The 24,905-nt window shown below is 52.4% G+C and overlaps 11 protein-coding genes across 11 annotated transcripts; 6 read left to right on the top strand and 5 right to left on the bottom strand.

Annotated features, from left to right (window-relative positions):
• Nucleotides 1–26: 26 nt before the first annotated feature.
• On the top strand, nt 27–947 carry BZA70DRAFT_234360 (metal homeostatis protein bsd2; the record flags this gene model as incomplete). The annotated part of the gene is made up of 1 exon (XM_064910291.1): nt 27–947. One exon carries the CDS (start codon nt 27–29, stop codon nt 945–947), a length of 921 nt encoding a protein of 306 aa, XP_064770515.1.
• A 594-nt stretch (nt 948–1,541) lies between these two features.
• Nucleotides 1,542–3,466, bottom strand: BZA70DRAFT_271426 (TIP49 C-terminus-domain-containing protein). Its single transcript, XM_064911480.1, has 4 exons — nt 3,210–3,466; nt 2,836–3,055; nt 2,529–2,770; nt 1,542–2,463 (listed from the first exon to the last, which is right to left on the bottom strand). Exons 1-4 carry the CDS (start codon nt 3,351–3,353, stop codon nt 1,696–1,698), a joined length of 1,374 nt encoding a protein of 457 aa, XP_064770514.1. The 5' UTR covers nt 3,354–3,466; the 3' UTR covers nt 1,542–1,695.
• BZA70DRAFT_271423 (Pre-mRNA-splicing factor SPF27) lies at nt 3,446–4,220 on the top strand. Its single transcript, XM_064911479.1, has 2 exons — nt 3,446–3,653; nt 3,704–4,220. Exons 1-2 carry the CDS (start codon nt 3,617–3,619, stop codon nt 4,168–4,170), a joined length of 504 nt encoding a protein of 167 aa, XP_064770513.1. The 5' UTR covers nt 3,446–3,616; the 3' UTR covers nt 4,171–4,220.
• On the bottom strand, nt 4,221–5,569 carry BZA70DRAFT_271422 (Dip2/Utp12 family-domain-containing protein). The gene has a single exon (XM_064911478.1). It carries the CDS (start codon nt 5,344–5,346, stop codon nt 4,408–4,410), a length of 939 nt encoding a protein of 312 aa, XP_064770512.1. The 5' UTR covers nt 5,347–5,569; the 3' UTR covers nt 4,221–4,407.
• Nucleotides 5,570–6,250: 681 nt separating this feature from the next.
• BZA70DRAFT_264844 (uncharacterized protein) lies at nt 6,251–7,886 on the top strand (the record flags this gene model as incomplete). The annotated part of the gene is made up of 2 exons (XM_064910928.1): nt 6,251–7,186; nt 7,257–7,886. The coding sequence occupies 2 exons, from the start codon at nt 6,251–6,253 to the stop codon at nt 7,884–7,886; spliced, it is 1,566 nt and encodes a 521-aa protein (XP_064770511.1).
• Nucleotides 7,887–8,109: 223 nt separating this feature from the next.
• On the bottom strand, nt 8,110–9,559 carry BZA70DRAFT_271414 (uncharacterized protein). The gene is made up of 2 exons (XM_064911477.1): nt 9,249–9,559; nt 8,110–9,181 (listed from the first exon to the last, which is right to left on the bottom strand). The coding sequence occupies exons 1-2, from the start codon at nt 9,499–9,501 to the stop codon at nt 8,151–8,153; spliced, it is 1,284 nt and encodes a 427-aa protein (XP_064770510.1). The 5' UTR covers nt 9,502–9,559; the 3' UTR covers nt 8,110–8,150.
• Nucleotides 9,560–9,712: 153 nt separating this feature from the next.
• BZA70DRAFT_271413 (uncharacterized protein) lies at nt 9,713–10,908 on the top strand. The gene is made up of 2 exons (XM_064911476.1): nt 9,713–10,533; nt 10,629–10,908. Exons 1-2 carry the CDS (start codon nt 9,754–9,756, stop codon nt 10,803–10,805), a joined length of 957 nt encoding a protein of 318 aa, XP_064770509.1. The 5' UTR covers nt 9,713–9,753; the 3' UTR covers nt 10,806–10,908.
• An 82-nt stretch (nt 10,909–10,990) lies between these two features.
• On the top strand, nt 10,991–13,759 carry BZA70DRAFT_271410 (uncharacterized protein). The gene is made up of 6 exons (XM_064911475.1): nt 10,991–11,209; nt 11,294–11,416; nt 11,502–11,582; nt 11,653–11,800; nt 11,863–12,405; nt 12,460–13,759. Exons 1-6 carry the CDS (start codon nt 11,123–11,125, stop codon nt 13,599–13,601), a joined length of 2,124 nt encoding a protein of 707 aa, XP_064770508.1. The 5' UTR covers nt 10,991–11,122; the 3' UTR covers nt 13,602–13,759.
• A 61-nt stretch (nt 13,760–13,820) lies between these two features.
• Nucleotides 13,821–15,847, top strand: BZA70DRAFT_292827 (uncharacterized protein). The gene is made up of 2 exons (XM_064914390.1): nt 13,821–14,392; nt 14,466–15,847. Exons 1-2 carry the CDS (start codon nt 14,000–14,002, stop codon nt 15,735–15,737), a joined length of 1,665 nt encoding a protein of 554 aa, XP_064770507.1. The 5' UTR covers nt 13,821–13,999; the 3' UTR covers nt 15,738–15,847.
• Nucleotides 15,848–15,895: 48 nt separating this feature from the next.
• BZA70DRAFT_286830 (mitochondrial tricarboxylate transporter) lies at nt 15,896–17,245 on the bottom strand (the record flags this gene model as incomplete). The annotated part of the gene is made up of 7 exons (XM_064913900.1): nt 15,896–15,944; nt 16,002–16,578; nt 16,639–16,674; nt 16,744–16,808; nt 16,880–16,973; nt 17,079–17,142; nt 17,222–17,245. The coding sequence occupies 7 exons, from the start codon at nt 17,243–17,245 to the stop codon at nt 15,896–15,898; spliced, it is 909 nt and encodes a 302-aa protein (XP_064770506.1).
• A 1,081-nt stretch (nt 17,246–18,326) lies between these two features.
• Nucleotides 18,327–24,520, bottom strand: BZA70DRAFT_308326 (P-loop containing nucleoside triphosphate hydrolase protein; the record flags this gene model as incomplete). The annotated part of the gene is made up of 13 exons (XM_064914853.1): nt 24,381–24,520; nt 24,104–24,292; nt 23,983–24,036; nt 23,004–23,918; nt 22,385–22,944; nt 22,235–22,328; nt 21,527–22,174; nt 21,094–21,456; nt 20,725–21,023; nt 20,481–20,660; nt 19,228–19,885; nt 19,040–19,168; nt 18,327–18,977 (listed from the first exon to the last, which is right to left on the bottom strand). The coding sequence occupies exons 1-13, from the start codon at nt 24,444–24,446 to the stop codon at nt 18,327–18,329; spliced, it is 4,806 nt and encodes a 1,601-aa protein (XP_064770505.1). The 5' UTR covers nt 24,447–24,520.
• Between the last annotated feature and the right edge of the window lie 385 nt (nt 24,521–24,905).

Here is a 24,905-nt window from a genome sequence, read left to right as displayed (position 1 = left end):
CTTCATTCCGCTCCACCTCTTCCTACATGCCAATACAGCCCGACGATCCCCTCGCCCGCTCATTCGACATGCCCGCAGACGATCCCGACAACGACAGCGACGCCGACGACGAGTTCTTCGCCCGCCGCGACTCCTCCATCCCCTCCCGCGACGCCGCCGTCACAAGCACTTCCGCCGCCGCCGAGTCCCGCGCCGAACACGCTCGCCTGCTCGCCGAATCCTCCACCGCCGCCTCCTCCAGCTCGTCTCCTTCTCCTTCACAATCATCGTCCTCTCATCATCCCCACCTCGCGCCGTCAAACAACGACGGCGTCTTTGCAAACATCATGGCGAAGCCCGAGGCAGGCGAGAAACCCGCCGAAGAAAACCCGCCATCGTACGAAGAGGCCGCTGCTGACGCCACGCCGCCTTACTGGGAAACCACCGTCATCGCGCCCGGCATGGCCACCGACGAGATCTACATTGAGGGTCTCCCCGTCGGCAGCTTTTTCAACTTCATGTGGAACATGCTCATCTCGATGTCGTTCCAGTTCGTCGGTTTCCTACTCACATACCTGCTCCACACCACGCACGCGGCCAAGAACGGCTCGCGCGCTGGTCTTGGAATCACACTGATCCAGTACGGTTTCTACATGCGCACAAATCCCGAGGAGTCCACAGGCGAAGTCGTCACCGATCCCGCGACCGTGACCGCCGCCGCGGCCGCCGATCCAAACAGCTATGATTTCCAGTCGTCGAGCTCGAACAGCACTTCTGCTGACGGATCCACTGACGGCGTCACTGACCAGAACATTATCGTCTCTTATGCGCTCATATTCATCGGCTGGGCGATCTTGGTCAGATCGCTGACGAGCTTTATCCGTGCGCGGAAAATGGAGCAGGTCATTCTTCGGGGACCGAACGAGTCTGCCGCCACTGATTCCGAGCCGATCATCGAAGAGGTTTAGATTTGATTTCTTCTAAACTGTTTTGATACAACATCACAGTTCTTCGAATTCTTTTCTTTTTGCTTGTTTTCTAGAATGTTTTCATTTCTCTGATCTGGGCTTGGTTACTTTTCCCCTTTTAAGTTGTATATGGTAATTCTTTGATTTTTGGTCTATTATATTTTCATAAGAGTGTTCGGGTTGCTTCTTGCTTTTTATATTATTACACTTTTCTCTTTTTTCTCCTTGGAAATCCGTACTTTGCTTTTCTACTCGTTCACCGGTTTGGATAAAAGCGAAGATACCCAACCTTCTTCACTCACCTGCTCAAAGCATCCTCCTCACAATATCGCATCTCTTTTCAAATTATTTTTCTCCAGTTTAGCTTAGCTTATATCGGCGACGGTGTTTTCTTTATCTATCTTTCTTCTTTGTATCGGAATAACGGAGCTGGTTTATCTTTTCCCCCTTTTTTTTCTTTTTTATTATCATTATATTAATCCAATTCTTTCTCTCTCTTTATTCTCTTGTTTATTCGGTAGCCCGTCAAAGTTCTCTTTCATTTTTCGTTGGTTTTAAACTCCATTCTCAATATACTCATCCTTCTACTACTATTCGTATAACTCTGGGTTCTTTATTCTTTGATTTTGCACATAAACGCTATAAGCAACTCAAATTAAAGGTGGAAATTTACTCGTACACACAGCAACTCTTCTATCCGAGATCCAAAACACTCTCGCATCCGCCAAACCGTCGACATGAAGAAAAATCACAGCAGATAATTTCCATTCGCAGCCTGCACGATCGCCGTACTCCGCTTCGCATCAATAAACAACTCCTCCGCCTCCTCGATATCGGTGATTGTGATTTGCGCGCGGCCGCCCACGCGCGCGAGAATGCCCGCCGGCGCCATCAGCTGCAGCGCGTAGCGCAGACTGCTGTCGACGCCCTGCTGCGCGAGCTTATCGAGCGCGTCGTCTGTCATCGCGAGTCCCTCGGTCGTCTTGCGCTTTTCGATGATCTGGCGGATTTCGTCTTTGTTGTACGGCAGCGTGCGCACGATCAGCAGGCGGTCGACGAGATCGGGCGGGACGCCGTGCGGGGCGACGATGTCTTCTGTGCCGCGGATGGTGGCCATCCCGCGGTTCGAGGCCAGCACGACGACGGGCGAGATCGAGGACTCGAGCGCGCGGTTGAGGTACGTGAAGCACTCGATGTCGAGCATGTGGACTTCGTCGATGAACAGCACGCCCGGAACAAGCTCGGCGATGCCCTGGTCGATGTACTTGTTGACGACCTTGTTGATCTCCTGGCGCAGCTTGTCGGTGATTTCGGTCTTTTTCGGTTTCATCAGCTGGCCCATCATCGACATGATGTCCTGCCCGCCTTGTGGGCGCGCGTTCGCCATATCGAGATCGTGCAGCGTTACGTCCTGCACAATCTCCTTCTTCTTGTGCACGTCGCCTTTTGGCAGCGGCACGTACTCTTCAGCTTCGAGATCAAACTCGGTCGCAAACGCATCAGAACGGCCGACTCGCTAGATCACAGTAGCTGTCAGTAGTTTGTTTACCTACCAGATCAACATAAAATATTCAAGCATACCTTGACGGCGCCAGTATTCGCCTCGATATATATGATATCACCAACGGTAACCCGCTCCTTCTGGATCGACTCGTAGATGCTCGGGTCAAGACGTAGCTGCTTCGTTCCTTTAAACGACTTTAGTCCCACGACGACATGGCTGATGGTCTTGCCGTACCCGCCTAGTGGGTTTTCGGCCTCCTCGGGCGTTAGTTCTGTGACTTCTCCTTCGTAGACTTCCTTTGTTTCTTTAACTCGAAGGCCTGATAGAAATCCGTCAGCAGTCTTCTTTCTCATAGAAAAAAGTCCTCACAAGACACAAACTTACCAATTGCACGTCTAAAGTTCTCCATCAAAGCCTCCGTCTTCTTAACCTCGGTCGAGAAGATCTCGCTGCCGGTGATGGGGCAAAACGGCACCTTGGGGCCCAGCTCCTGCGACATTGCGAGCGCGAGCGCGGTCTTGCCTGTACCCGGGCCGCCGGCGAGTAAGATCGCGCGGCCGGACATTTTCTTGGCTTTGATCATGTCGACGATGATTCCGCATGCCTGGTGAAGAAGATGAGAGAGGTTAGAGATTTTTTTCCAGCTTGGTTTCTGTTGTTGATGGTGGCTGCTGGCGGTTGATCCCAGCTAGAACCACCACACAACCAAACTATCGAATCCAGATATAAAGACTACAAAAAACAGATAAAAAGCATACCTCGCGAGCACCAGTCTGGCCAATGAACCCGCCATCTACCCGAGTCGCAAAGCCCTGGTCGTCGAGCCCGAGGCCCTTGATGTGCGTATGGGTCGCTGTCCGACTGTCGCGGCCGCTGCTTTTGACTTCGTTGATCTTCACCATTCCTGCTGTGTGTGATTAAGACAGATACAGAGAAGGAGAAGGAGAGGATGACGGGGTGTAGGAGTTGGATGTGGTGATGGGGAGAGGAGGAGAGGAGATGTGGTTGGGAACTGAGGATGGGCTTTTCTGTGCAGGAAAGTTTTGTGCGGCCCAAAACTCATCGATTCGAACTCTGCGCGCAGAATCCTCGTCGGTGATTGTTGATATTGCGAGTAATACTCTTATTGTTCACGGAATAGACAGTCAACACTGCTTGGAGAATCATGAGTGCCAGAAGTCAATGGCTCGACAGACTGGATGGTACGCATCTCCTCGTCACCGCCAAACACACATACTAACAGCCTCTGCAGAACTACACACCGCGCCAGAACCCACCCCCGAACTGCGCAAGCAAGCCGAGTCAGAAGTCCTACAAGATCTCTCCCTGCATCCTCCTTCACAAACATCTCTGCATCCCTCGATCCCCGCCCTGCGCGACTCAAAATTCACACCGCTGATGCAGGACGCGCTCGAGCAACTGGCCAAGGCCGACGGCGACACAAGCGTGCTGGCCGGGATTGATACGTCGCGGTACTCCAGCCTGGGGATGGACACCGAGGATCCCGAGCAGCAGAAGGCCGAGCTGCGGAAAGTCTACGTCGCGCTCGCGTACACGCAGATCCGGAAGGAGAACCTGGATATCATGACGTTGCTGGGGAAGAACCAGTGGCTGCTGAGTAACGACGAGCTCGAGCAGGATTTACGAGCGCTCGAGTCGGATCTGGTGGCGGAGCAGAACGAGGCGGCGTTGATTGCACGGCAAGCAAAGGGCCTGTAGAGCTGTTTTTGTAAAATCTAGTGATGTACGATAGGAGCGAATAAATCAGACTTTTCTATTAACACTTTTGGAGCCCAAGAAACAATCCACCAGGATTACAATATCGACAAAACAAGATGTACTAAGGGAGATAGAATAGTGAAAGACCCGGAACAAAGAGAAGAACAATGCCAAATAAACAAAACAGAAATGAAGGGAAAGGTAGTGGTAAGAATGTATATACTATAGTACATCTATCTATTCGTCGTCGTCCTCATCGTCGTCGTCGTCCTCATCATCATCGTCGTCCTCCTCCTCGGATGGCGCAAGATCCTGGTCATCGTCGTCTTCGTCGTCCTCGTCAATATCTCCCTCGAGATCATCATCATCAGACGAATCATCAGCAGCAGCGTCGTCGGAATCGTCCTCGTCGTCCTCGTCAGACTCGTCATCGTCCTGTTCGCCCGCAATAAATCCCGAATCGTCAAGCACGACCCCGTCGTCTTCGTCGTCGCGCCCTTCGACGTACTCGACCTCCGAATCCATGTCCTCCTCTTCCTCCTCCGTGATCCGCGCCGCGACCTCTTTCCGCAGCTCGAGCTGCGCGTTGAGCATATCTAGCCGGCCTTGCAGGGCAAGCAACCGGTTAAGCGATCCAGCGTGTCTGGAAAGCGTCGTGTGCAGCGACGAAAGCGTGCTGACCAGGTTCTCCTGTCCGACGAGGTACCCGCCGTGCGCGACCATGATCGAGCGCACCCAGACGACGAGCTGCGAGGCACGCGTCGGGGTCTTTGATATCCTCAGCGCGAGCCGCTCGAGCAGCGTGGCCGCGAGCGTGGCGTCGAGTCTGTGGATCGTGCTCTTGATCACGGCGGTGTCGGAAACGGCAAGACAGGACTCGAGCAGTGTCGAGTCGTTTGTGTGCAGCGCCTGCGTGAGCACTGTTGTGAGCGATCCGACGGTCGGCAGCACGGCCGCGGGGAGAGTGCCGTTGGTCTCCTTTGCTAGCGAGTTCTTTGACGATTGGGATTTGGAGGATTTCTTCTTGCCGTTTGTCTGCGCGGTATTGCTGCTGCTGCTCGACGACTTGGCCGCCGCCTCGAGGGCAGTCACGCGGTCGGCCATGCTGAGATCCTCGTCTTCGTCGTCAGATCCGGCAAATGAGGACGCATCAGACGCGTCGGCGGCATCGTTCATGTCGACATCTTGCGCGGATGCTGTCGAGATCTTTGTCGACTCTTCTTTGTAGACAGCGGGCTACAACTGTTGTTAGCAACGGACACAGCACACACACAAACACACTCAGCGACACTCACCTTTATGCTCTTGTTTTTGCTCTTCACTACTGTCGGCCCTCGCTTCATTGTGTCTGCTGTGTTCGGGAGGTGGATGGGTGGATGGGCTGCAGAGAGGCAGATACAAATTTTGCCGGCGTTGGGACTTTTTTTTTTTTTTTTTTTTTTTTTTTTTTGGCCGGGGATCAATGATACACGAAACACTCAGATGTGTAAGCACAGTAATTACTGTTTTGGGATGGTGCTTCCTAATCCAGACACTTCCGTATTGGGCAGCTACAAATGCTCCTCCTTCGCAGCCGAGTCCCGGCCGGTCGGGCTTTCGGCAGCCGAGAATCTCGAGAAAAGAAGAAGCCGCCGCAGAGTTCTCGACAGCGCGGCTGCTGCTCGAGCGCGCGGTCGTCGACCGTCCGGGCTGCTGCTGCCAGGCGCGTAGGCGATGTTTACCTTCTCGACGCGTCGCGTGCCGCTGCTGCTCGCCACGAGCACTGCGCGTTCTGCGCGTCCTGAACCTGAAGAAGATGCAGAAAAGAGAAGACGCAGATGCGGACGCAGAACACGTCGGTCTGACAGCATCAACGGTTTTTAAACTGCACTCCTCCCTGCGGAAACTCGGCAGCCAAAGATCTCCTCCTGCTCGAAGGTGCGGCGCGTGCACGGCAGGGCGCCACATTCCAGCCTCGCCTCCTTCATTCTTCTTCTTCCTCGGTCTCTGCTCTAGTTCCTCGCGAATCCTGCGTCCGGCAATGAACCCTTCCTTCTTCTCTTCTTGTCTGTCGCCCAATTGACTGTCTACTTCCTCAAACATGGGCCGGCGCACTTCCAGAACCCCTCGCAGACGCGTCCAGCGACTGCTCGCGAGCCCGTTCACCTTCCTCGCCGTATGCTTCTCGTCTGGAAACCCTTCTAGCGGCAGCAAACCTGCAATTGCAAGCAGCAATCCTCGCTCCGTCGTCTCCGAAAAGCCCGCAAAGACTCCTTCAAGTCAACATCTTCAGCAACAGCAGCAGCAGCCCTCACAACCACAAATCCAGCGGCAACAACCATCGCCCAACCCCGACTCGTCCGTCTCCGGCATCCCAGACGACCTCGACAAGCTCATCCCCAACTCCCCCAACTCTCCCACTCCCACCGTCTCCCCCTCGCTCTCTCCGGCCTCCCTCGACGCCCTTCCCTCGCCCCCCTCCACAAACTCCCCCCTCTCCCGCCTGCTCTACAAGCGTCCCCCGTCTCTGACCCTGCAGATCCCACCCGCTGCCTCCTCGCGTCTCTCAGTCGAGGAGCAAAACGCCCTCGGTATCCTCCCGGGCTCGCCGACCATCGTCCTCGAGCCCTACGACCTCGTCGCGCTCAACACGCCTACCACCGCCTCCGCATCGTCATACAGACCATTATCGAGCAGCGCGTCGCAGCGGACGAGCGTGTACAGCTTCAACGGCGGCGTGCAGACCGTCACCACTCCGGTCCACGAAAAGAGTCAGCCGCCGTTCACTGTGTTTAACGACAACGCGAGCAAGCGCACGTCTGTCATTGCCTCCTCGTCGCCCATATCGCCCGAGGAGCAGACCAGAGCTGCTGATACTGTCGAGAACCCAACGACGCCTACAAAGCCTGCGGGCGTCGATAGCAAGCGGACGACGGTTGTGCTTTCGCGGGCTAGTATCCTGTCTGATATCACAAACTCAGCTGGAGCGCGCATAGTGAACAAGCGTGTGAGCATGCAAATATCAACCGAGGCGATTGTACGTCTTGCCTCTGTCGCTGTATAGCCGCCGCCTTCGTCACCGCCTGAAGCTAACAAGTATTGTATAGGACCAAATTGATATCATTGCATGGTCACTGCTCCACCGCGTCGACGGCACGTTCGCGTTCCCGCCCTCTATCTCCCAAATAGAGCAATCACTCGAACAAGACGGCCGCGAAGCCATCAAAGAGTTCAGCGCAGACCTGCTTCACCTGATCATGCAGCGGCTCGAGGTTGCGCAGGAGCGTTTTCTAGACTCGATGTACGCCGTGCACTCGCAAGAGGTCGGTAAAGAAGCCGAGTGCGACACCGTCTGCTTCGCGACCCATCTCTACCGCGACTTTATCGATCCCGAACGTATCCGCTCCGCGGCGGCGCTCATGCTCGATACCTACGACGAAGAGGACGAGGACTACGACGGCGACGACGACAGCAGTGTGTCCAGCCAGAGCGAGTTTGGCGACTCGAAACCGGACTACTCGATCGACGACGGCTCGGACGTGCCAGACAAGAGGTATCTGCAGTACGCCGCGGTCTGGCGCCGCGTGGCCGAGGAGATTGATCTCGAGGGACCGCATACGGCTGCTGAGTGGTGGTCGCTTGCCGAGCTCAAGTTCCGCGTGATGAAGGCCCGCATGCGGCATAGTCATATCGAGGAGATCGACCGGTATCTGCAGGACGTTCTTGAGCAGGATTGAGAGGGGAGTTGATTAATATAGAAAACGAAATATGTGGCACGAATTGGTTTGATCTGGCGTTTTTGATTTGTTGATACTATCTATGTCTGCTGCTGCTGCGGGATACTTATGACTGTAGATATTTGCATCACGATTGGTCTTGTATGAATTGACAAGAGAGATATGTCCTGGAGGATATGCAAGGTTATGATTTACGATTCTAAAATAAAAGTCATATGTACATTACATTATATACAAAGGTCTTCTTTTGCTAGCGACGCAGGATCAGTAGTCGCGTGCGATAATTACAAAGGTGGCTGCAGGCGAACAGTACACATACGGCCGTCTATAGACTTCGTCAACGGCTTCAAGAAGCGCGTCCCATGGTCCTCTGACCTTTTCAAACCGTGCTCCGTCAGCATCTTCATCGCGATTTTCCCTGTCGTTAACCAAACTGCCTTCTACGGGCGGCCTCGCGACGTACAGCGACGTTATACCGGTCTGCGCGTCCTCGATCGTCGTGGCGACCGCTCCGTTCGCGACGCCGATGCAGTCGACTGTCATATTCTCTTCCTCGTCAAACTGGTCAATGATACCCGCAAGCTCGCCTCCGCTGGTCGCAGGCATGCCGACGACGCGCGCTCCACCCGCCATCCAGCCCCATATATAGACATCTCGTGTGTCGCCCGACAGACAGGCGGTCACCCACCCGTTTGCAGCAATCTGGATCATTTGGATGCCTTCGAGCGCGGGGACGATTCGCGGAGTGAGTGACTGCAGCTGCGCGTGGTCAGCTCCGCGATTAGCCGGTGTCGGACGAAGAAGTTCGCCATGCAGGTTCGGTGCGCCCCAGCTCCAGACGCAGCCGTTGCTGTCGAGTGCGACGAAGTGCGACTCGGCGGAGCGGACGGAGATGAATGTTCGTCGGTGGTGAGGCTTGAACTCTTTGCGTGTTTTGTGGGTCGGCTTCGAGGGCGTGTGGTTCTTGAAGCTGGCGTAGGAGTCAAAGACGGTTACCGAGGTTCTATCTGCGTGCAGCACCGACACGAGCCCGTTCCCGGCGACAGAGACGTGCTGGACAGATTGTGAGAAAGCGTCGCTGATGTCGAACTCTGGCGCGATGGTGAGATACGAGTACTCGGCGTCGGTGGGCGGAGGAGCGATGGAGTAGATCTCGCCGTCTGAGCAGACGACCCCTTGGAGCTCGGTCCAGCCGAATCCTGAGACGATGCTGATCCCGGGCGGACAGAGGAGCTGGACGGAACCGCGTGAGCCGGCAGAGAAGCCGCGGAGTTCAAAGATGTCGTCGATCTGCACTAGATGTGAAATAAACAGGTGAAGTTAGCATGGCCCTCATGAACAGCTGAATGCGGGGAAGCCTATACAGTGTATCGTTCCAGCCCGCCCACAGTATTCTGAGCAGGTCCTGGCCGACAGCGATCATTCTCGGGGGGTCAATGTAACCAGATTTTGTGTTTTCCGTGCCATTGCCGCGTTGCTCCTCCTCCTTCTCCTTCTCATTGCTCGCGTCGTCGTCGCTGGTGCTGTTGCCGACTGGTCTGGAGCCGGCAGAGCCTGCGCCGGAGAGCTGCGAAAACAGATCGAGGCCGAGCGCAAAGAGCCATGTTCGTGGCATTATTCCTTCAACAGCCCGCGTCTCCTCTCTTTCGTGTCTCTTCCTCGCCTTCTGTTGTTGTTCGTAGATCAGCTCGGGATCAGCTGCTGCTCAGGTGAGAATCGAAGCGACCCCTGAATATTAGAGTTTAACTTTATTTAAAGTTTATTTTGCAGTTGCGGCTCTAACTGCGCAGCCCGCGTGGCTTCTCATCTCGTCCGCTTTTTGGCACCATCAAGAACATCATCAACACCATCATCTCCATCTCCAATCATGGCCGAACCAGCACCGTCTCTGTCGGCCGCAGACAAAGCGAGAATCCGTCGTGAGCGTCGCGAGGCACGAATCCTTGCCGGCGGCACCAGCAGACTCGACAAAATCACAAACACAGCGACAGATGGCGAGGCCACCTTTGTCCGCGAGCACCAGCCCACCGTCGCTCAGCTCGTCAACAGCTCGACCTCCGCGACATCGACGGCTGCCGACACGTCCAGCGCTTTTTCGGCGCCTGCTGTGTACGATGATCCCCCTGACGTTCTACCCGATTCAATATTCACCTCGCCACTACGACGTGCGTCGACGGGCGAGAACCCGATACTCAAATTTCTAGCTGGCCGCCAGCAGCCTACCACCCCCGGCGCCGAATCACCCGCCGCAGATGCTGCTTTCCAAGACTTTTTCAGCCAAGCAATTGCCGGGAACGCGTCCGGCGATATGAACCTCGAGCGACTGATGCAGATGGCAGGCATGGAAGGGGCTGCTGCAGGCGCCAGCGGCGCGGCCGGTGGAAATGGCGCGCCTGCGTCGTCGTCGTCGGCGGCGGGCGCTACTGCCTCTGCCTCGGGCCCTGATCGCTCGTCGTTGTGGAGGACGCTGCATTACTTTAGCGTTCTGGGCCTGGGACTGTATGCTGCGATTGTCCTGGGAGTGCGCGGGTCCCAGCTTTCGCGTATCGAGAGCACTGGTGCTGCCGGTGCTGCCAACTCGCGCATAATGTGGTACTTTGCGACGATCGAGCTCATGCTGCAGTCCAGCAGGTTTCTTATAGAGAAGGTGTGTTGTCAAATGTCTTTTACTCTTTCAGTTTATCCTACTTGTTTGTAAGATCATCTATGGACTCTGCTAACGCTCGACTTTACCACCTGCAGGGCCGCTCGCCGTCAAAATCGATCTTCACAAAGATCGCCTTCTACGTGCCGCCTCCATACTCGAGCTATCTCATTCTCGCTGCGCGGTACACGCATATCCTCACCAACCTGGCCTCCGACTTTAGCCTGCTGCTGTTCATCCTCGGCATCGCTGCCTGGTATCGCGGGCTGGAGTAAGGTGATTGCTCGCAGTTGCTGCATGAAACTAATAAGAATAAACGTCAAATACACTTAAAATATGCTCTACAATGTGCTCTACATGCTCCACATACTCTGCAACCTTCTCTCTCCGCGTAGCTGTCCTTTTGCTGCTGCTGCGGCTGCCTATCGCGTGCCCGTCACGTGACTCAGGTTGAGGCTGCGTACGGCCTCCTCGCGCGCCCACCGCAGCTCCCCGCAGAGCCAGACCTTTGTCGACCGCTGCTCTTCTTCAACCAGAGAATCTGCGTGTTTACGCGTCGTAGTTGCTCGCAGTTCTTTGCTATCTCCTCTGCATGGCAGCGCTGGTCTCGCCTCTCGTCCGCGTCGAGCGCGGAAGTCTACAGCCAAAGATCATTGGCCTCTATCAGGCTCTGTTCAAGGTCGGTCCTCGAATTTGCATTCTGTGACTGAACTGCAACCTCTGTTGTTGATTTCTATGTTCTGACTATTGCTGTATCTTGTAGGAAGGAGCTACGCCGCCGGAAAACGATGGGTTCTGGGTCGAATTCTTCCTGCTCAAGGCAAACATGTCTGTCTTGTCGGTAATCATCTCCAGCCTCCCTCCCGATAGTTTACTACAATCACAGGTATGCGCTTCTTGTGCTGGTCCGATGACTTGATCTTTTATTGTGCTGCAGACAATTGACTGATTGCGATGTCGTGGTATTCTAGGCTACCACAAAAGCCATCTTCACGCGTGCCGTGCGCTTTCTGGGAGACAAGAACCCCAATGCCGTCAAGAACGCGCTCGATGTATGTGACACCTCTCTCCTGCCTTTCTCCAGTTTTTAGATAACAGACAGGCTAAAAATCTCCTTCTCAGACTCTACATATCCTGGTGCGCGAAGTGCTCGCAAAGCCGCTCACGAGCTCTGACATCATCACGGTCTTGGTAGGCCTGGATCAGGTTGATCGCGAGTTTATGGAATTCGTTGCCAGACTCGAGTTGCTAATGCGTCGCGGCGCCACACGTAAGCTGCGCGTTTCTCTGCTGTTTTTGATTATGTCTGTACACTGATTGACTGTCTCTCAGCCGAACTTCGCTCGACAGCACTTCACACCTCGCTCTCTATCGTCTGCGGCGCGTACCGCACCTCTCTCATCAACTACTTTCTGCACCGCGACATCTTCCCCGCGCTCATCCAGATCATGTACGACAAGCACACCACCAAATACACATTCGAGGCCTTCGTCCTCCTCGGCGTCCTCTCTAGCTACGACCGAATGCAGGCCTACAATCCATACCAGACGCGGCTGTCTGATTTCGTCGACGAAGCCGTCATGCAGAAAATCGTCGTCGCGATCGGCAAGTCGTGCCGGAACGCGCGCGAAGAGTACCTCGCAGTGGCCGACGACTCTGTCGATCAGTTTTCGTTCGAGTCGTTGCTGTCCTACACCGAGATCGCGCGGAGGGCGAAGAACGCGTTTTCGCAGCAGGATCAGGAGTCAAAGATTAGTAAGGAGTTCGCCGCCCTGCCGCCGTTGTCTGCGACCGTTCTTTTGGCCACGAGCAATTTCGTGCATGCAAACAAGTTTTTCGCGCGTGTCCTGTGTGAGACAAAACAAATGAGTGAAGGTATGTGCGTGCTGCTAGATCATATCTACTGAAATGCTAACTTTTGATTTACAGAAACGCCGTGCGGATCATTGATCTCTCTCTCTTCGTATCTACTCCAGCATCAGCATCGTTCCGAGCGAACAGCAATCTACGCGCGACTGCTGATGCTGATAAATCGGATTCTTGTCGAAGATCCGTCGACGATGGGTCGTCTGGTCGCGCCCGAGTGTCGCTCGTCAATCAGGATATGTCGTCAACGTCAGCCAGTGCTGCCGCGAGTGCAGGGTGATCGGTTACTAGTCGAAGGAATTCTCGATTCGTTGATCGGCGCTATCCGACATAACATGAAGCGCACGCTAGATGTGCCGATGTACTCGCTTGCGATGGGCACGATCCTGCGAATCATCTCACAGCTGAAGCGGCTACGCGTTCGTCTGACATACCACTGGTCTGAGCTGTGGAAGTCGATATTCTCGTTTCTGCGGTTTATGGTGTCCTCGGCGAGCCACGTGCAATCGCTCGACGGCGTTTCCGAGCTCGTCGACGATACCATCCGTATCCTTGTCCTCGCCTTCTCCGCCGGCGAATCGTTTCTGTCTGGGGCGGCTGACTACGACGATCTGTTTTACAAGCTAGTCGAGACGGGAGACCTGCTGACGCGCCTGTCGACTACCTACAAACTGCCGACGACGCACTCGATCGGCACCCTCGTCTCAATCTCGGAGCACTACCGCAACCTGATCAAGGAGAAATCCACAATGTTTTCCTCCAGCCACCTGTCCTCCGAGCAAGTTTCGGAGGTGATCAAGAACGGCTACGACACTCTCTCGATCTCGGCGCAGCAGGGTATCGATGTGTGGGACCGCTACCGCGAGTCCGACGAACGCGTGTTTCTCAAGAAAGCGGGTATGACCGCCGTCCACGACGCGCGGGAACTGCTGGCAAGACAGATGATGCCTGTCGACATGAGTGGTAACAACAGCAGCAGCAGTAGCCTCAACGGCGGTGATGCGACAAGCAGAGACAGCAGCACGAGCAGTAGCAGTAGCAACATGAGCAACGGCACAAGCCGAAGAGGATCCAACGGCTACGCCAGCGGCACGACGTCGCCTGTCAGTATACGGAGTCGCACCAACAGTGCGGGATCATCTGTTGAGTTGAACGGGCTGGGAAGGAATGGCCATCAAATGGCGGTGTATGCGAATGGAAAGTAGCGACGCTGTCGTTCTCGTGTTTATATTTGCTTTTCTCTGTCTTTTCTCTATATAGTGTACTTCTTTCTCACAGTCTCTGACGTCGCATAATACGATCTTACAACATCTATTGACATAACCAGTTATTCCATTGTTAATACAAAACAAAAGCAGATTAACGTTCGTATTCGTTTGTTTGTGTTTACATTCGATTTAGAGTTCGATGAGCTAAACTCCCAGCTTTTCGCATCCACACCGCTTCACCACCTCCGCAGCCAGCTCTTTGTCCTCCAATTCATTCACCAAACAATCCGAGTCCTGCGTAAAATCAGGTCCCTGGACTTGAGTCTTTTGTTTTTTGGCGGAGCGACCTCTCCTCTCCACTTCGCGTGCGCTCGCTATCTCAGATACCCGCAGCCATGCCCGAGCTCACAGCAAACGACCTCTTCAGCAAGGATCTCTCCTTCAGATCGCCTCATCCACGCCTACTCGCCAACCCCGCCGTCCGCAGCGGCAGCACCGGCGCCGGCACCGGCACCGCCAATGGCTCTACAACCCCACTCTCGGCCCCATCACGCGCTTCCCGCGGCCCATCCTCGTCCTCCTCTTTTGCCTCGAGACCCCCCGCCCCAAGATTCTCCCTCCCGTCTTCTTCCTCGTCGTCAGCTTCTCCCGGTATCTTGCGCGCAAGTCCAAAGTTTACCGCGCAGGCAAAGGCGAATGGCAACATCATCGCGCCGAGTGCGAAAAGAGTGGGGATGGGTGCGAACGAGGATCTTCAGAAACTGTTTTACCAGAGTCCGATGCCTCGCGTACGTTCTCTCTCTCTCTCTCTGCCGTGCAGATTATATTTATATCTAACGTGGATTATTTTTGCTGCTATAGTTTAGAGTGAAACTCCCAAGCTCTGCGTCACCGTTCCAACAGCCTACGCCAGCACCAACATCGTCAACAAATACACCCGCAACTAAGAGCACGAATGTAACCAGCAGCGACCGCGCTACGCCACCTAAACCGATGAAATCGCCGCTGCGAGTGGTCGAGAAACTTGCGAAGGCTGTCGAAGTAGACTCGGGAAATGAAACAGACCAAGACAGCGACGATGTCGCAGAAGAGAAGCACTCACTGAAGCGCGTTAGAAAGAAAGAAGAGGTGCGAGCACAGCGACAACCCTCTCACACATCACCAGCGCTCTCGACAGAGCCGCAAAAAGCCTCTTCTTTGTTCTCAGCGTCGTCACTTCTTCAGTCTCTCTTCCGTCCAGGATCATCAGCTTCAGATACATCTTCCACACCTGAGCCTTCGAAGAACTCCCTTCCCTCCCGCTCAGTCACGCCCGACGCAGAAAGCACAAAGACTACATCCACCGGCCGCCCGCAAACGCCGGAAAGGAGCACCAGCAGCAGCCAATCCAGACCCAACGCCTCGCCGTCATCTCAGCCGCCGCACTCTTCATCCCGCCGCATCGTCAAACGGCGGGCAGACTCGGTCCAGCACACGAGCACTAAGACGCGGATAATATCAACAGTCAAACCGAGCACTGTGGGTTCGGGAGAAAGCTCAGATCGTGCTGAAGGACGGCATTCGACGCCGGTGTCGATCGTTCGCGTGTACGAGGCTGATGCAGGTGATTCTCCAAACGCGGGATCAAAGGCCGCGCGAGCACCGAGTGCGTCCAAACCAGCTACCTCATCATCATCATCATCATCATCATCGTCAGCAGCAGCAGCAGTAGCAGCCCCTACAACGTCACGAGTTACCCCCGCACCAGAAAGTCCGGCCAAGCAAAGCCGCAAAACCCCGCCGTCATCCCCGCGAGCCCGCCCCCGCTCATCAACTCCCGCTCCCCCGACCCCCAGCAGTTCCTACAAACCCACGCAATCGCAGAGCACACCCTCGCCAAAACCCTCACATGTGCGCGCTCATAAACCGGCGTCGACAGTTCTCCAGCAGCAGCAGCAGCAGCAGCCGGAGAAGGTGCGGCGCTCGGGACGGAGGAGAATCGAGCCGTTGCAGTACTGGCGCAACGAGAGGATCGTGTATACCCTTGTTCATGACGAGGACGGCGACGTTGTACCCACGATTCGGCAGATTATTCGCGCGTCCGAAGGTGACTCGGGTGAAGGCCGAGGAGGTGATTTGAGGAAACGGCGGTGATTTCTCCAACTCAACTCAAACGACGAGGTTTATAATATCTAATCGATCAGGGAACGCTATTTAGCGTTTGTGTTTCTATAATTGTACGATAGCAAAGAATGAATAGTTAATATTGGCTCTAGATTCCAGACATTGACTTTATATACATAAAAAACAAATTAAAGCTCCTCGTAGTAGAAGACATAGAAGACAAACAGAAACGCCAGACTGAATTATCAGATATATAAAAGACGGTCGGATCAGACTTATGCCACAAAAAATCACTCCATCACACGGTATCCTCGCACCTTTGCCTGCTCGCCCTCGCCGCCACTACTGCTACTGGGCTCACTCTCGATACCCAAGAGATTGGTCGCAGCCGTAGTGAGCTTATACGCATTCTCATAGATCTGGAACATGAGCACGCTCGCGACCGACACGCGTATAATCCGCGGCAGCAGACCGGCAAACAAGGGACGGAAGCCTTCTTTCGTGAAGATGTTGTACGCGCAGAGCAAACTGCTGCTGTTCGCCGCCTGCCGACCGCTGAATGTCTGCACGCGGGTTTTGACGACGTCGATCGGCATCGTAAACAGCACGGCCGCATAGCACGCAAAAAGCTCGATCGAGCCGCTCATCGTGTTCGACATTCGCTCGCCGGGGGTCACGAACCCGCTCGCCATCTGCCGGAGCGAGTTGTATGCCGTGAACCGGAGCGCGGAGGAACAGCCCTGTCTGAAGAGCGTGGGGAGGAAGCCGTAGAAGAGACCAAACGGACCGTGGAGCTGGAAGATCCGTGAGAAGACGGCGCGGGTTCCTGGTGGGGGTTTTTTCAAAGAACTGATTTGGCGGATTTTGGCATCTAGAGAGGATGATTAGCGCCTGTTTATCGATTAAACATCAAGAGCTGGATAAGACTTACGCTCAAACGGAACCAAAATGACCGACTCAAAAAATCCTAGCCAAGCACGTTAGCTCATTTATCTAGACACCAATCAACCCTCCCTCTCCTCAGCGACAAACTCACCCGCACAAAGCCCCGCCGCCAACGCCTTTGGCGGCGACACCACGCCCTGCTCATCCTGCAACTGCCTCGTCATGATATCGTACATCCCAAACCTAACGCCCGTCCGCACCGCGTTCCGAGCATCATCGTCCCGCACCCGGTGTATATCCTCACCGTCTTGCCCATCGGTCCGATGCGGTTCGACAGACCGGGGGGCAGCTGCGAGCGTACTTTGAGGTACTCGAATGGATCTATAGTGGAACGAACAGCGCCCTCGCAGGCACATCCTTGCATAGTTAGCTTTGCTGGTACTTGTGAAGCATCGTATACCTGAACAAAAGTGGAGGATCACGCACAGGTGAGGGCGATCTCTGCCGTGCCGGCGAGCACTCCGGCGGCCATAAGCTGGCCCAGCGATCCCTGCAATTGCCAGCGATGTCAGCCCAGAAACAATAAAGACAGATAAAATAGAACAGCAGTCAGTGGTGAGCAACAGTACCTCGTCTTTCTTGGATTTGCTCATGCTCTGCTGTGGGATTCCTGGTGATGGAGAGGGTAGGAAGACCGAGCGGTGTGGATGATGGACAGCGGATTGGCACCGGGCTCTGATTTAAATTTATTTCTTTAAACTCTGTTCTCCTCCAACTCCATCTTCGCCCATCATCAACGATCATCTTCACCATCGACACTGACTCAAAGAGAAAACAGGGACTTGCGTCCCTTGCAGCAAAGGCTTTGTATTCTACACCGACTAACTAGACTACATAGAAAAATAAAATAGAAAAGAAAGAACAAAAACACGAAAAAACAAGATGGTTCTGGCGCTACAAACGCTCTTCATACAGAGAATAAAAACGAAACGATTCTCATATCTCAGAATACACACGAAAAGCATTCGCCCCGCCCTAAAAATACACTGTAACCATTAATAACATAAAACACAATAAACAAAGTAGAGTAGTGACAGCAATAGCAAGCAAAGAGAGATGAACTCAAAACAGATAATCAAGACAAGATTGCGCAAAACAAAGCCAAACGCGGTAAAGGAGAGAGATGGGTAGAATAGAAGGAAGGAAATAAGAAACAGCCGGGTCGTGACATATAGCGTATGAACAATACAAAGTACACACATATTCCGCCGATCAACACGCGTACGTGTCAAAAAGCCAGTGAAACACAAACCGACAAAGCAATCAACCAGGAATCAACCTAGGATCAAGCTATCAGATCCCTTTGCTGCGTCATGAGGTATCGTGAACGACACCCCCGAATTTTCTCTTTGAAGTAAAAAAAAACAAAAAAATATTGGTTTTTTAAGATTTTTTTAAATTTTTTTGGCGCACTTTCTTCGATAATACTACCTCAGCAGTCTTTACCGCTCGATGCAAGATTCAAGATCATTCATATAATAGCAATTATACAAACTCACTAGTATCCTCAGCACTCACGAAAAGACTGCTTTCGTAAAAACGTAGCATCCAAAGACAGGACGCCAAAAACCAACACACCAACCGCAAGCTCAAAAAGCATTTTGAACCTCAAGCAACAAACCCAAGTAACACCACTTAAAACGACAAAAGAAGCCTCACGGCAACTAAAGACGTCTAATTGCGAGGCACAGGCTGCTGTTGCTGCTGCGGCTGCGGCACGCGAGGAAAGCGCTGCTGTCCTGGCTGCTGCTGCTGCTGCTGAGGGTATCTTCGCTGTTGATACTGACGCTGCTGCTGCTGCTGTTGCTGTTGCTGCTGTTGCTGCTGCTGCTGCTGCTGCTGCTGCGAAAACTGCTGCTGCGTCTGTTGCGAGATCTGCGGGCGCGGGATAGTCTCAGGCGAGTCATAGACGTACAAGCGCTTGTCAATAGTGGGCGGGATAGGCGCAATCTCGGTGCCAAGCTCCTGTTCAATCTTGTAGAGGTTGAATCGGTCCTCCCAGCTGATCAAGTTGATTGCAAGACCCAAGTGACCGAATCGGCCAGAACGACCGATACGATGCAAATAGGTCTCGGCATTCTTGGGGAAGTCAAAGTTGATGACCACGTTCACGGCCTGGATATCGATACCACGAGTAAGCAAATCCGAGCACACCAAGTTGCGGCACACTCCATTGCGGAAATCGTGGAAAACGCGGTTACGATGCGCCTGAAGCATTCTCGCGTGACTGTAGAAGCAAGAGTATCCAAGCTCAGTAATCTTCTTTGCTAAGAGCTCAACTCGGCTAGTAGAGTTGCAAAAGATGATCGATTGGTTGATTTGGAGCTGCCATAGAGGTTAGTACAAACGATGCTCCTAGATCCAGGCTCAAACAAAGTAGAACCAACCTTTGAGAAAAGGGTGTTCAAGCAGTGAACTTTCTGCTTCTCTTCCACGAAAGCATAGTACTGAGTGATACCGCGAAGAGTAAGCTCATCCATAAGATTGATTTCAAAGGGCTTGTTGAGGTGTTTGTCCTGTACATGTTGATGTTAGCAAGTCTTACCACAGATACCATCAGTAGACATAAACATACCATGAAGCTTTTCACAACGAGAGGGAAAGTAGCAGAGTACAGGAGGATCTGACGGCTCTTGGGAAAGTATGAAAGAAGTTGCTCGATGATGGGAGTGAATTCGGGAGAGAGAAGTTTATCAGCCTCATCCATGATAAACATAGGGCACTCGCTGAAGTCGGCAACGCCCTTGCCAGCAAGATCGAGGATACGGCCAGGAGTTCCGACCATAACGTGGACGTTGTCATGAAGACGGACGATATCGTCCTTCAAGGTGGTGCCACCGGTGGTGACCATGACGTTGATGTTGAGGTGCTTGCCAAGGGTCTTGCAAACTTGGGAGGTCTGTAGCGCAAGCTCACGAGTAGGCACGAGAATCAAGGCCTGGATCTTGGAGCTCTTGGGGTTAACTTTTTCGAGAGCAGGAATGACAAAGGCAGCGGTCTTGCCGGTGCCGTTTTTGGCACGGGCAAGAATGTCGCGGCCAGCGAGGGCGACGGGGATAGACTCCTCCTGAATCGGCGACGGCTTCTCGAAACCGGCCTCGAAGATTCCCATCAGGAGTTCGCGCTTGAGGTAAAAGTCTTCAAATTCACTGCCCTTGGTGTCTGTGACATCCTCGGTCTGTGGTCGGCCATCACGGGTGGGTCTGTTAATCTGACTCTTCCAGTCGCCATCACTTCAAGGAAAGAGGAATCAGCAAGATTGTCAAAACACATCAGAAGAGACCGGCCACATACTTCAAAGAGGTTGATTCTAGTCGGTTTGCTAGAGCTGTAGTCATTGTTGGCAATAGCTGTATGGATGTGGGAAGGGGGAAGGAAGTGGAGTGTGAGTGTGAGTGTGAGTGTTTGATCCGGACAGGGTTCGATCAGGAAGCAGCGGAATCGATCAGGATTTGCGATAAACGGTAGATTTGACAATACACAATTCTGGACAATAATGTCAAATATTCGAAAAGAAAATTGATTGTCAGTTGAAGATTGAGATCATAAAAAGGGAAGCGGGTTTGCGGGCGGGAAAAGGGACTGCGGACAAGAACAAAAGAGAAGCAGGAAAAGAGAAAAACTCAGTAGAGCCACGCCGGCCAACCAAACTCTAATCAGATCTCAGATCACGTGTGGGCCTCACTACTACTCTTACTACTTCTCGTTGGATATTGCTATTAACTATCAATCAAAGCTATCAAATACATAAAACTCCTATCAGTTATCAAGAACAGTATCAAACTCCCGAGACGCCAGCAGCTGCTCCACAGCTACTCTTGTACTGACTACGCCGCCGCTGCGCGCTCGGGATCAGCCATGCGGATAATCTTCACGCTGTCGTTCAGCTTGACAGTGCCCATATCCTGAGGCGTGATAAAGATCGTCTGGACATCGTCCGCCTTGGATGCCGCGTCAATCATCAGCTTCAGACTAGTCGCACGATTGATTGCGTCCATATAGACATCACTAGAATAATCACAGACATTAGCAAGAGGAACAAGAACACATAAACATTCAGAATAAAACTCACAATTCGTCGAGACCACGAACAGGACAGTTCATTGCATCCCATAGCGATAGTAACAGACAGATCTGAGTGAACGATTTCTCGCCGCCAGACAAGGTCTTCACATTTCGCTCTCCCTTGGATCCTGTATCGACCGGCTGCACCTGGATGTGGAGAGTTCCATGTGCATGGTTGATGAACAACCGACCCTGGAAGCCACGATTCGAAAGAGACATGCTGAAGATGTCTTTCGCGCGCTGGCAAATCTGGTTCCGGAATTTGAGGTAGTTATCGACACGTTCAGCATACGACTGCCCGACACCCTATACAACGAAAACAACAACATTAGCCCACCGCATCTCGCGTCAATCTCAATCACAACAAATCACTTACAATTCTGAGATCGCACAGATCCTCTAGTTCCTTCTTGATCCCATGATACTGCTTGTTCAAAGTATTGTACTGCCTTTCGATTTCCTCAGGTCTCATGGGTAATTCCGACCGTGCTCTCTTCTGCTCCTCCTCAGTCTTGCTGATCAGAACCATAATCTCACTAGAAGTCTTGCCGCACAGTTCCGGGGGAGTAGGTTCGAGATTTGCGGCCTCGGTTCTATACAGCTGCAGATTTACCTCGGCTTCGGAATAGGCACTATCCAAACTAGTTTTCGCCGCAAGCCGACCAGCCATCTGACTTTCCCGATGTTCAAGAGCCGCCTTAGCGCTGAGTTCTCGTTCAAGTGCCTCGTTTTCCCTTCGCTAGAGTCGTAAACAAAAAATCGGTCAGATACCCTTCGACATAAAAATACTCAAGTTTCGTTATCATTACCTTCAAAACTTCAAGCTCCTCATTCGCCTTCTCACTCTCTAATTTCGCCTCCTCAATCGCTTGAGTGGCAGCTTTCAGTGATTCCTCCTGAGTATGCTTCTCTATGATGATATTCTCATAATTCCTCACAGATTGCTCAAGCTCGTTTTTGATAGTCTCGAGCTGCTCTTGCAGCGATTCAAGTTTTCCAGAACCATGAGAGTCAGACAAGTCTCTCTTGATTTCATCGAGCCTGTCTGCACATGTTTTCCGATCTCGTATCAAATTCGCCAGTTTTGTCTTTGCAGATTGAAGCTGACGATTGACGTCGTCATATGCGCGATGTGCTTGAGCCGACGCCATCCTAGACCGTTCGAGTTCGGCTAAAGCACGATCTCTCTGCTGCTCGTAGGATCTGAGCAGACTTGCTTCATCCGTCTTCATTCTCGGGTTACCTTTCCTTCCCGGAATTGGACTAGTAGAAGACGAGCCGTCAAGTGAGTTGAGGCGGAAACCACCAAAGCCTTTAGCATTGTGTGTAAGACAGGACAGCACATTGCGAGGTCGCTGCGCCATCACAGAGTCTCCCTGTGCACGAGAGGGAATCAAAATCATCTTCTCGATCCTGTGCTGATCAATCAGGATGGTCTTGACATAATCGTTGTCAATCTATAAACAGCTGTTAGACATCACGTCGATAGCTTTAGAATGTATCTGAGTTAACATTACCTCCAAAACATCAAGGATAGTAGTGAAATCTCTCGATGGAACACTGTTCGAATAGTCGATTGGAGTATTTTTGCGATTGAAGATAGTCGTGTTTCTGTTTGATGCAACATTAGTAACAGCACACCGCACGTTCGCAGACACTTAACTTACATCCCGTGCTTGGAAAGTATAGACTTTAGTAGCCCTTCGTCCTCATTGCAAGACACTGCATAGGCATCCAGACTGCGACCAAAGAACGACTCGAGTATACCGCTCCAGCTTGGATCTTTCAACTTCACATGCATTCCCAACGGGCCAACAGGCTTCACGCGGAACCTATGTTCGTTCGCAATATCCCTCTGAACTTGCACCGTCGCTGGAGGGAACGCCGACAGAGTGCCTACCATTTTGCTTTTGACACTTTCAATCTGCTTCTCCTGCACCGTCACAGCTCCTTCGTGAGAGACAACTTGCGCAGCGGCCTTTGCTTTTCTATCACCCGCTTCTTTCAGAGACACTTCCAATCGCGCGATATCGTCGCTGGTGGTTTTCCTGTTCATCTCTAGCTGCTGAAGCTGATCTTCAAGCTCATTGTGCTCCGCGTTGATTCTAGCTAGAGTACCACCATCTCGCTCGCTCTGGAGTTGTATCTCCTTGTCTATTTTCTCTTGCGCTAGGTTGAGACGTCGCTGGATCAAATCGTTCTCATTGGCGTTATTGCGCTCGTCGCCCTGATATGAGATCATGTTAGTACAAAACATATCGCTTCTCTCGAGTAGAAAATACGTACGATGACTCTTTGTAGCTCATCTTTGATCAACTTCATGTCATTTCGCTTCTCGACAATATTCTGAGTTGCTTCGTCCTTCTTGACTTGCAAAACAGCCTTTTCGCGCAGAATTGCCTGATGTTGCCGAGCAGCTTCCTCCTTTTCCTGTCTCTTCGCATTAACCTCAGCAGCCGCCATTGCGTATTCCGCCTTGTTGATCTTGATTTCCTCGTCCAGCTCTTCCACAGCAGTCTCCTGTTCTTGCACCAGAGTCCAGGCGAATTGCGAGTGTAAGCGAAAGATCTTCTCGGTAAGAGCGCGCGCTGATTGTGAGCGTTCATACAGCTCACGGAACTCGTGGACTTGCTTGGCGAGCTCCATCAAGTCCTTCCTTTTACCTCTTAAGCTCCGCTCGGTATTGTCCAGGATAACTAGCGTGTTGTCGTAGTCGAGTTTCACTTCGTCAAGTCTGATACCCTTCATGAAAAGCTGGTACTTCTCCTCCGGACTCGCGCTGGTGAGAAACGAACGCGCGGTATCTTGCGAGAGCAGCGTCATCGGGTTGTCGACGACGAGCAAAAAGGTGTCCATCATCTCAACTAGTTCATCTCGAGAGCGGGAAACAACTTTGCCCGCGTGGTTTCTGATCAGATACTGGCTTGTACCCTTCGTGTCAAACGTTCGTTCCACGCTAATCTTGTCACCATACACATCATATTTGAAGCCATTCGGGCTATTTAGCAGCTCGCAGGTGACTGATGCTCGTGCCATTCCGTATTTCACTAGGCCCTTGATGCTGTTTGCACGCTGCGTCACCGAAGCTTTTCCACCAAGGCAGACAGTGATCGCGGTGAGAATAGCACTTTTGCCGCTACCATTGTGGCCGATAACAAAGTTGATGTTAGATCCAAACTGGAGTTTCAAGTGGTCGTGGCACTACGCGAATGGGTCAGTTGTTTTGTACCTTGACTAAATCCAACTAAGGAGGCTGCTTGATTACCATAAAGTTCTTGAGCTCCACTGACATGATAATGCCGTACTCGGCTGACCGTTTCTGCAGATGAGTCAGTATATCAAAATATCAAAATCAAACAATCTGTTCATAATAAATTGGTTCTTGCCTTTGGAGTGAGCGTAGCTTGCGAGTTAATCTGACGAAACGCCTCGTCTTCGGAATCTTCATCAGAGTCATATTCTCCGCTGTCCTCGCCCCCATCCTCAGAAACAATCACAGCCTCTACTTCATCGTCGTCGTCATCAGAAAACTCATAAGACTTCTTAGGTCGCTTCATATTCGGACTGGAACCCTGCTGTTTTGATACGCGTTAGCTGAGCCTGGCAACACCACGCCCGCCACCGTGACGCGTCTATCACGCACCACCCCTTTTCCCAGCTTACCTCAGTCGCAGTTCCTCCGTACTCGACATCAAACTCAACAGGTCTTTTCTGCACTGTGCGAGCCATATCTCTGTTGCCAGATAAAGCGCGGTCTGTCTGCTGTTTGGCCTCTGCTAAAGGAGGAAATGGAGATAGCGCGCTAGACGAGGAGGTGTCTCTGTCTTTGACGCGTCTGAAAGCTCAATTTCGCTTACATTTTATGGGGCTCGTGCAAATGCCGGTTCGGGCTTTATTGATGAGCCAGTTCCGAGCTGTAGTTCGTTATTTGTGTCTTGGAGGATGTTTAGAGGTCCATAATACGTCAAGAACTGTATACTGAGTATAGAGGCAAGATAGTCATGGAAGCTGTTAGCTATATCCTTCTCACAGCTACGTTGTCGCGTATCCAGTTTAGAAGATCGGTTGACGCGTGGACATATCTAATAACACGCAGTAGTTATTTCTTTGCAACAGACCGGCCACATTTCTACTATTCAAAATAAGTCAGATCAGATTTTATATCAATCCATATTTCCCTAAGAAGTA

The sequence above is a fragment of the Myxozyma melibiosi genome, assembly GCF_037950935.1.
Source record: "Myxozyma melibiosi strain Phaff 52-87 chromosome Unknown BZA70scaffold_1, whole genome shotgun sequence".
NCBI classification, from domain to species: domain Eukaryota; kingdom Fungi; phylum Ascomycota; class Lipomycetes; order Lipomycetales; family Lipomycetaceae; genus Myxozyma; species Myxozyma melibiosi.
This window is presented reverse-complemented; position numbering and strand designations above follow the sequence as displayed.

Bases quoted from the DNA above. Each gene is read 5' to 3' on its own strand.
- BZA70DRAFT_292827 (XM_064914390.1), top strand. From the start codon at position 14,000: ATGCCCGAGCTCACAGCAAACGACCTCTTCAGCAAGGATCTCTCCTTC. The intron at 14,393-14,465 runs GTACGTTCTCTC...TTGCTGCTATAG, and splicing joins ACCAGAGTCCGATGCCTCGC to TTTAGAGTGAAACTCCCAAG.
- BZA70DRAFT_271423 (XM_064911479.1), top strand. From the start codon at position 3,617: ATGAGTGCCAGAAGTCAATGGCTCGACAGACTGGATG. The intron at 3,654-3,703 runs GTACGCATCTCC...CAGCCTCTGCAG, and splicing joins ATGGCTCGACAGACTGGATG to AACTACACACCGCGCCAGAA.
- BZA70DRAFT_271413 (XM_064911476.1), top strand. From the start codon at position 9,754: ATGGCCGAACCAGCACCGTCTCTGTCGGCCGCAGACAAAGCGAGAATC. The intron at 10,534-10,628 runs GTGTGTTGTCAA...TACCACCTGCAG, and splicing joins GCAGGTTTCTTATAGAGAAG to GGCCGCTCGCCGTCAAAATC.
- BZA70DRAFT_271422 (XM_064911478.1), bottom strand. From the start codon at position 5,346: ATGAACGATGCCGCCGACGCGTCTGATGCGTCCTCATTTGCCGGATCT.
- BZA70DRAFT_271426 (XM_064911480.1), bottom strand. From the start codon at position 3,353: ATGGTGAAGATCAACGAAGTCAAAAGCAGCGGCCGCGACAGTCGGACA. The intron at 3,056-3,209 runs GTATGCTTTTTA...CTTCTTCACCAG, and splicing joins GCCAGACTGGTGCTCGCGAG to GCATGCGGAATCATCGTCGA. The intron at 2,464-2,528 runs GTATGCTTGAAT...ACTGTGATCTAG, and splicing joins CGAATACTGGCGCCGTCAAG to CGAGTCGGCCGTTCTGATGC.
- BZA70DRAFT_271410 (XM_064911475.1), top strand. From the start codon at position 11,123: ATGGCAGCGCTGGTCTCGCCTCTCGTCCGCGTCGAGCGCGGAAGTCTA. The intron at 11,210-11,293 runs GTCGGTCCTCGA...TGTATCTTGTAG, and splicing joins TCTATCAGGCTCTGTTCAAG to GAAGGAGCTACGCCGCCGGA. The intron at 11,801-11,862 runs GTAAGCTGCGCG...ACTGTCTCTCAG, and splicing joins AATGCGTCGCGGCGCCACAC to CCGAACTTCGCTCGACAGCA.
- BZA70DRAFT_271414 (XM_064911477.1), bottom strand. From the start codon at position 9,501: ATGCCACGAACATGGCTCTTTGCGCTCGGCCTCGATCTGTTTTCGCAG. The intron at 9,182-9,248 runs ATAGGCTTCCCC...TTTCACATCTAG, and splicing joins GGGCTGGAACGATACACTGT to TGCAGATCGACGACATCTTT.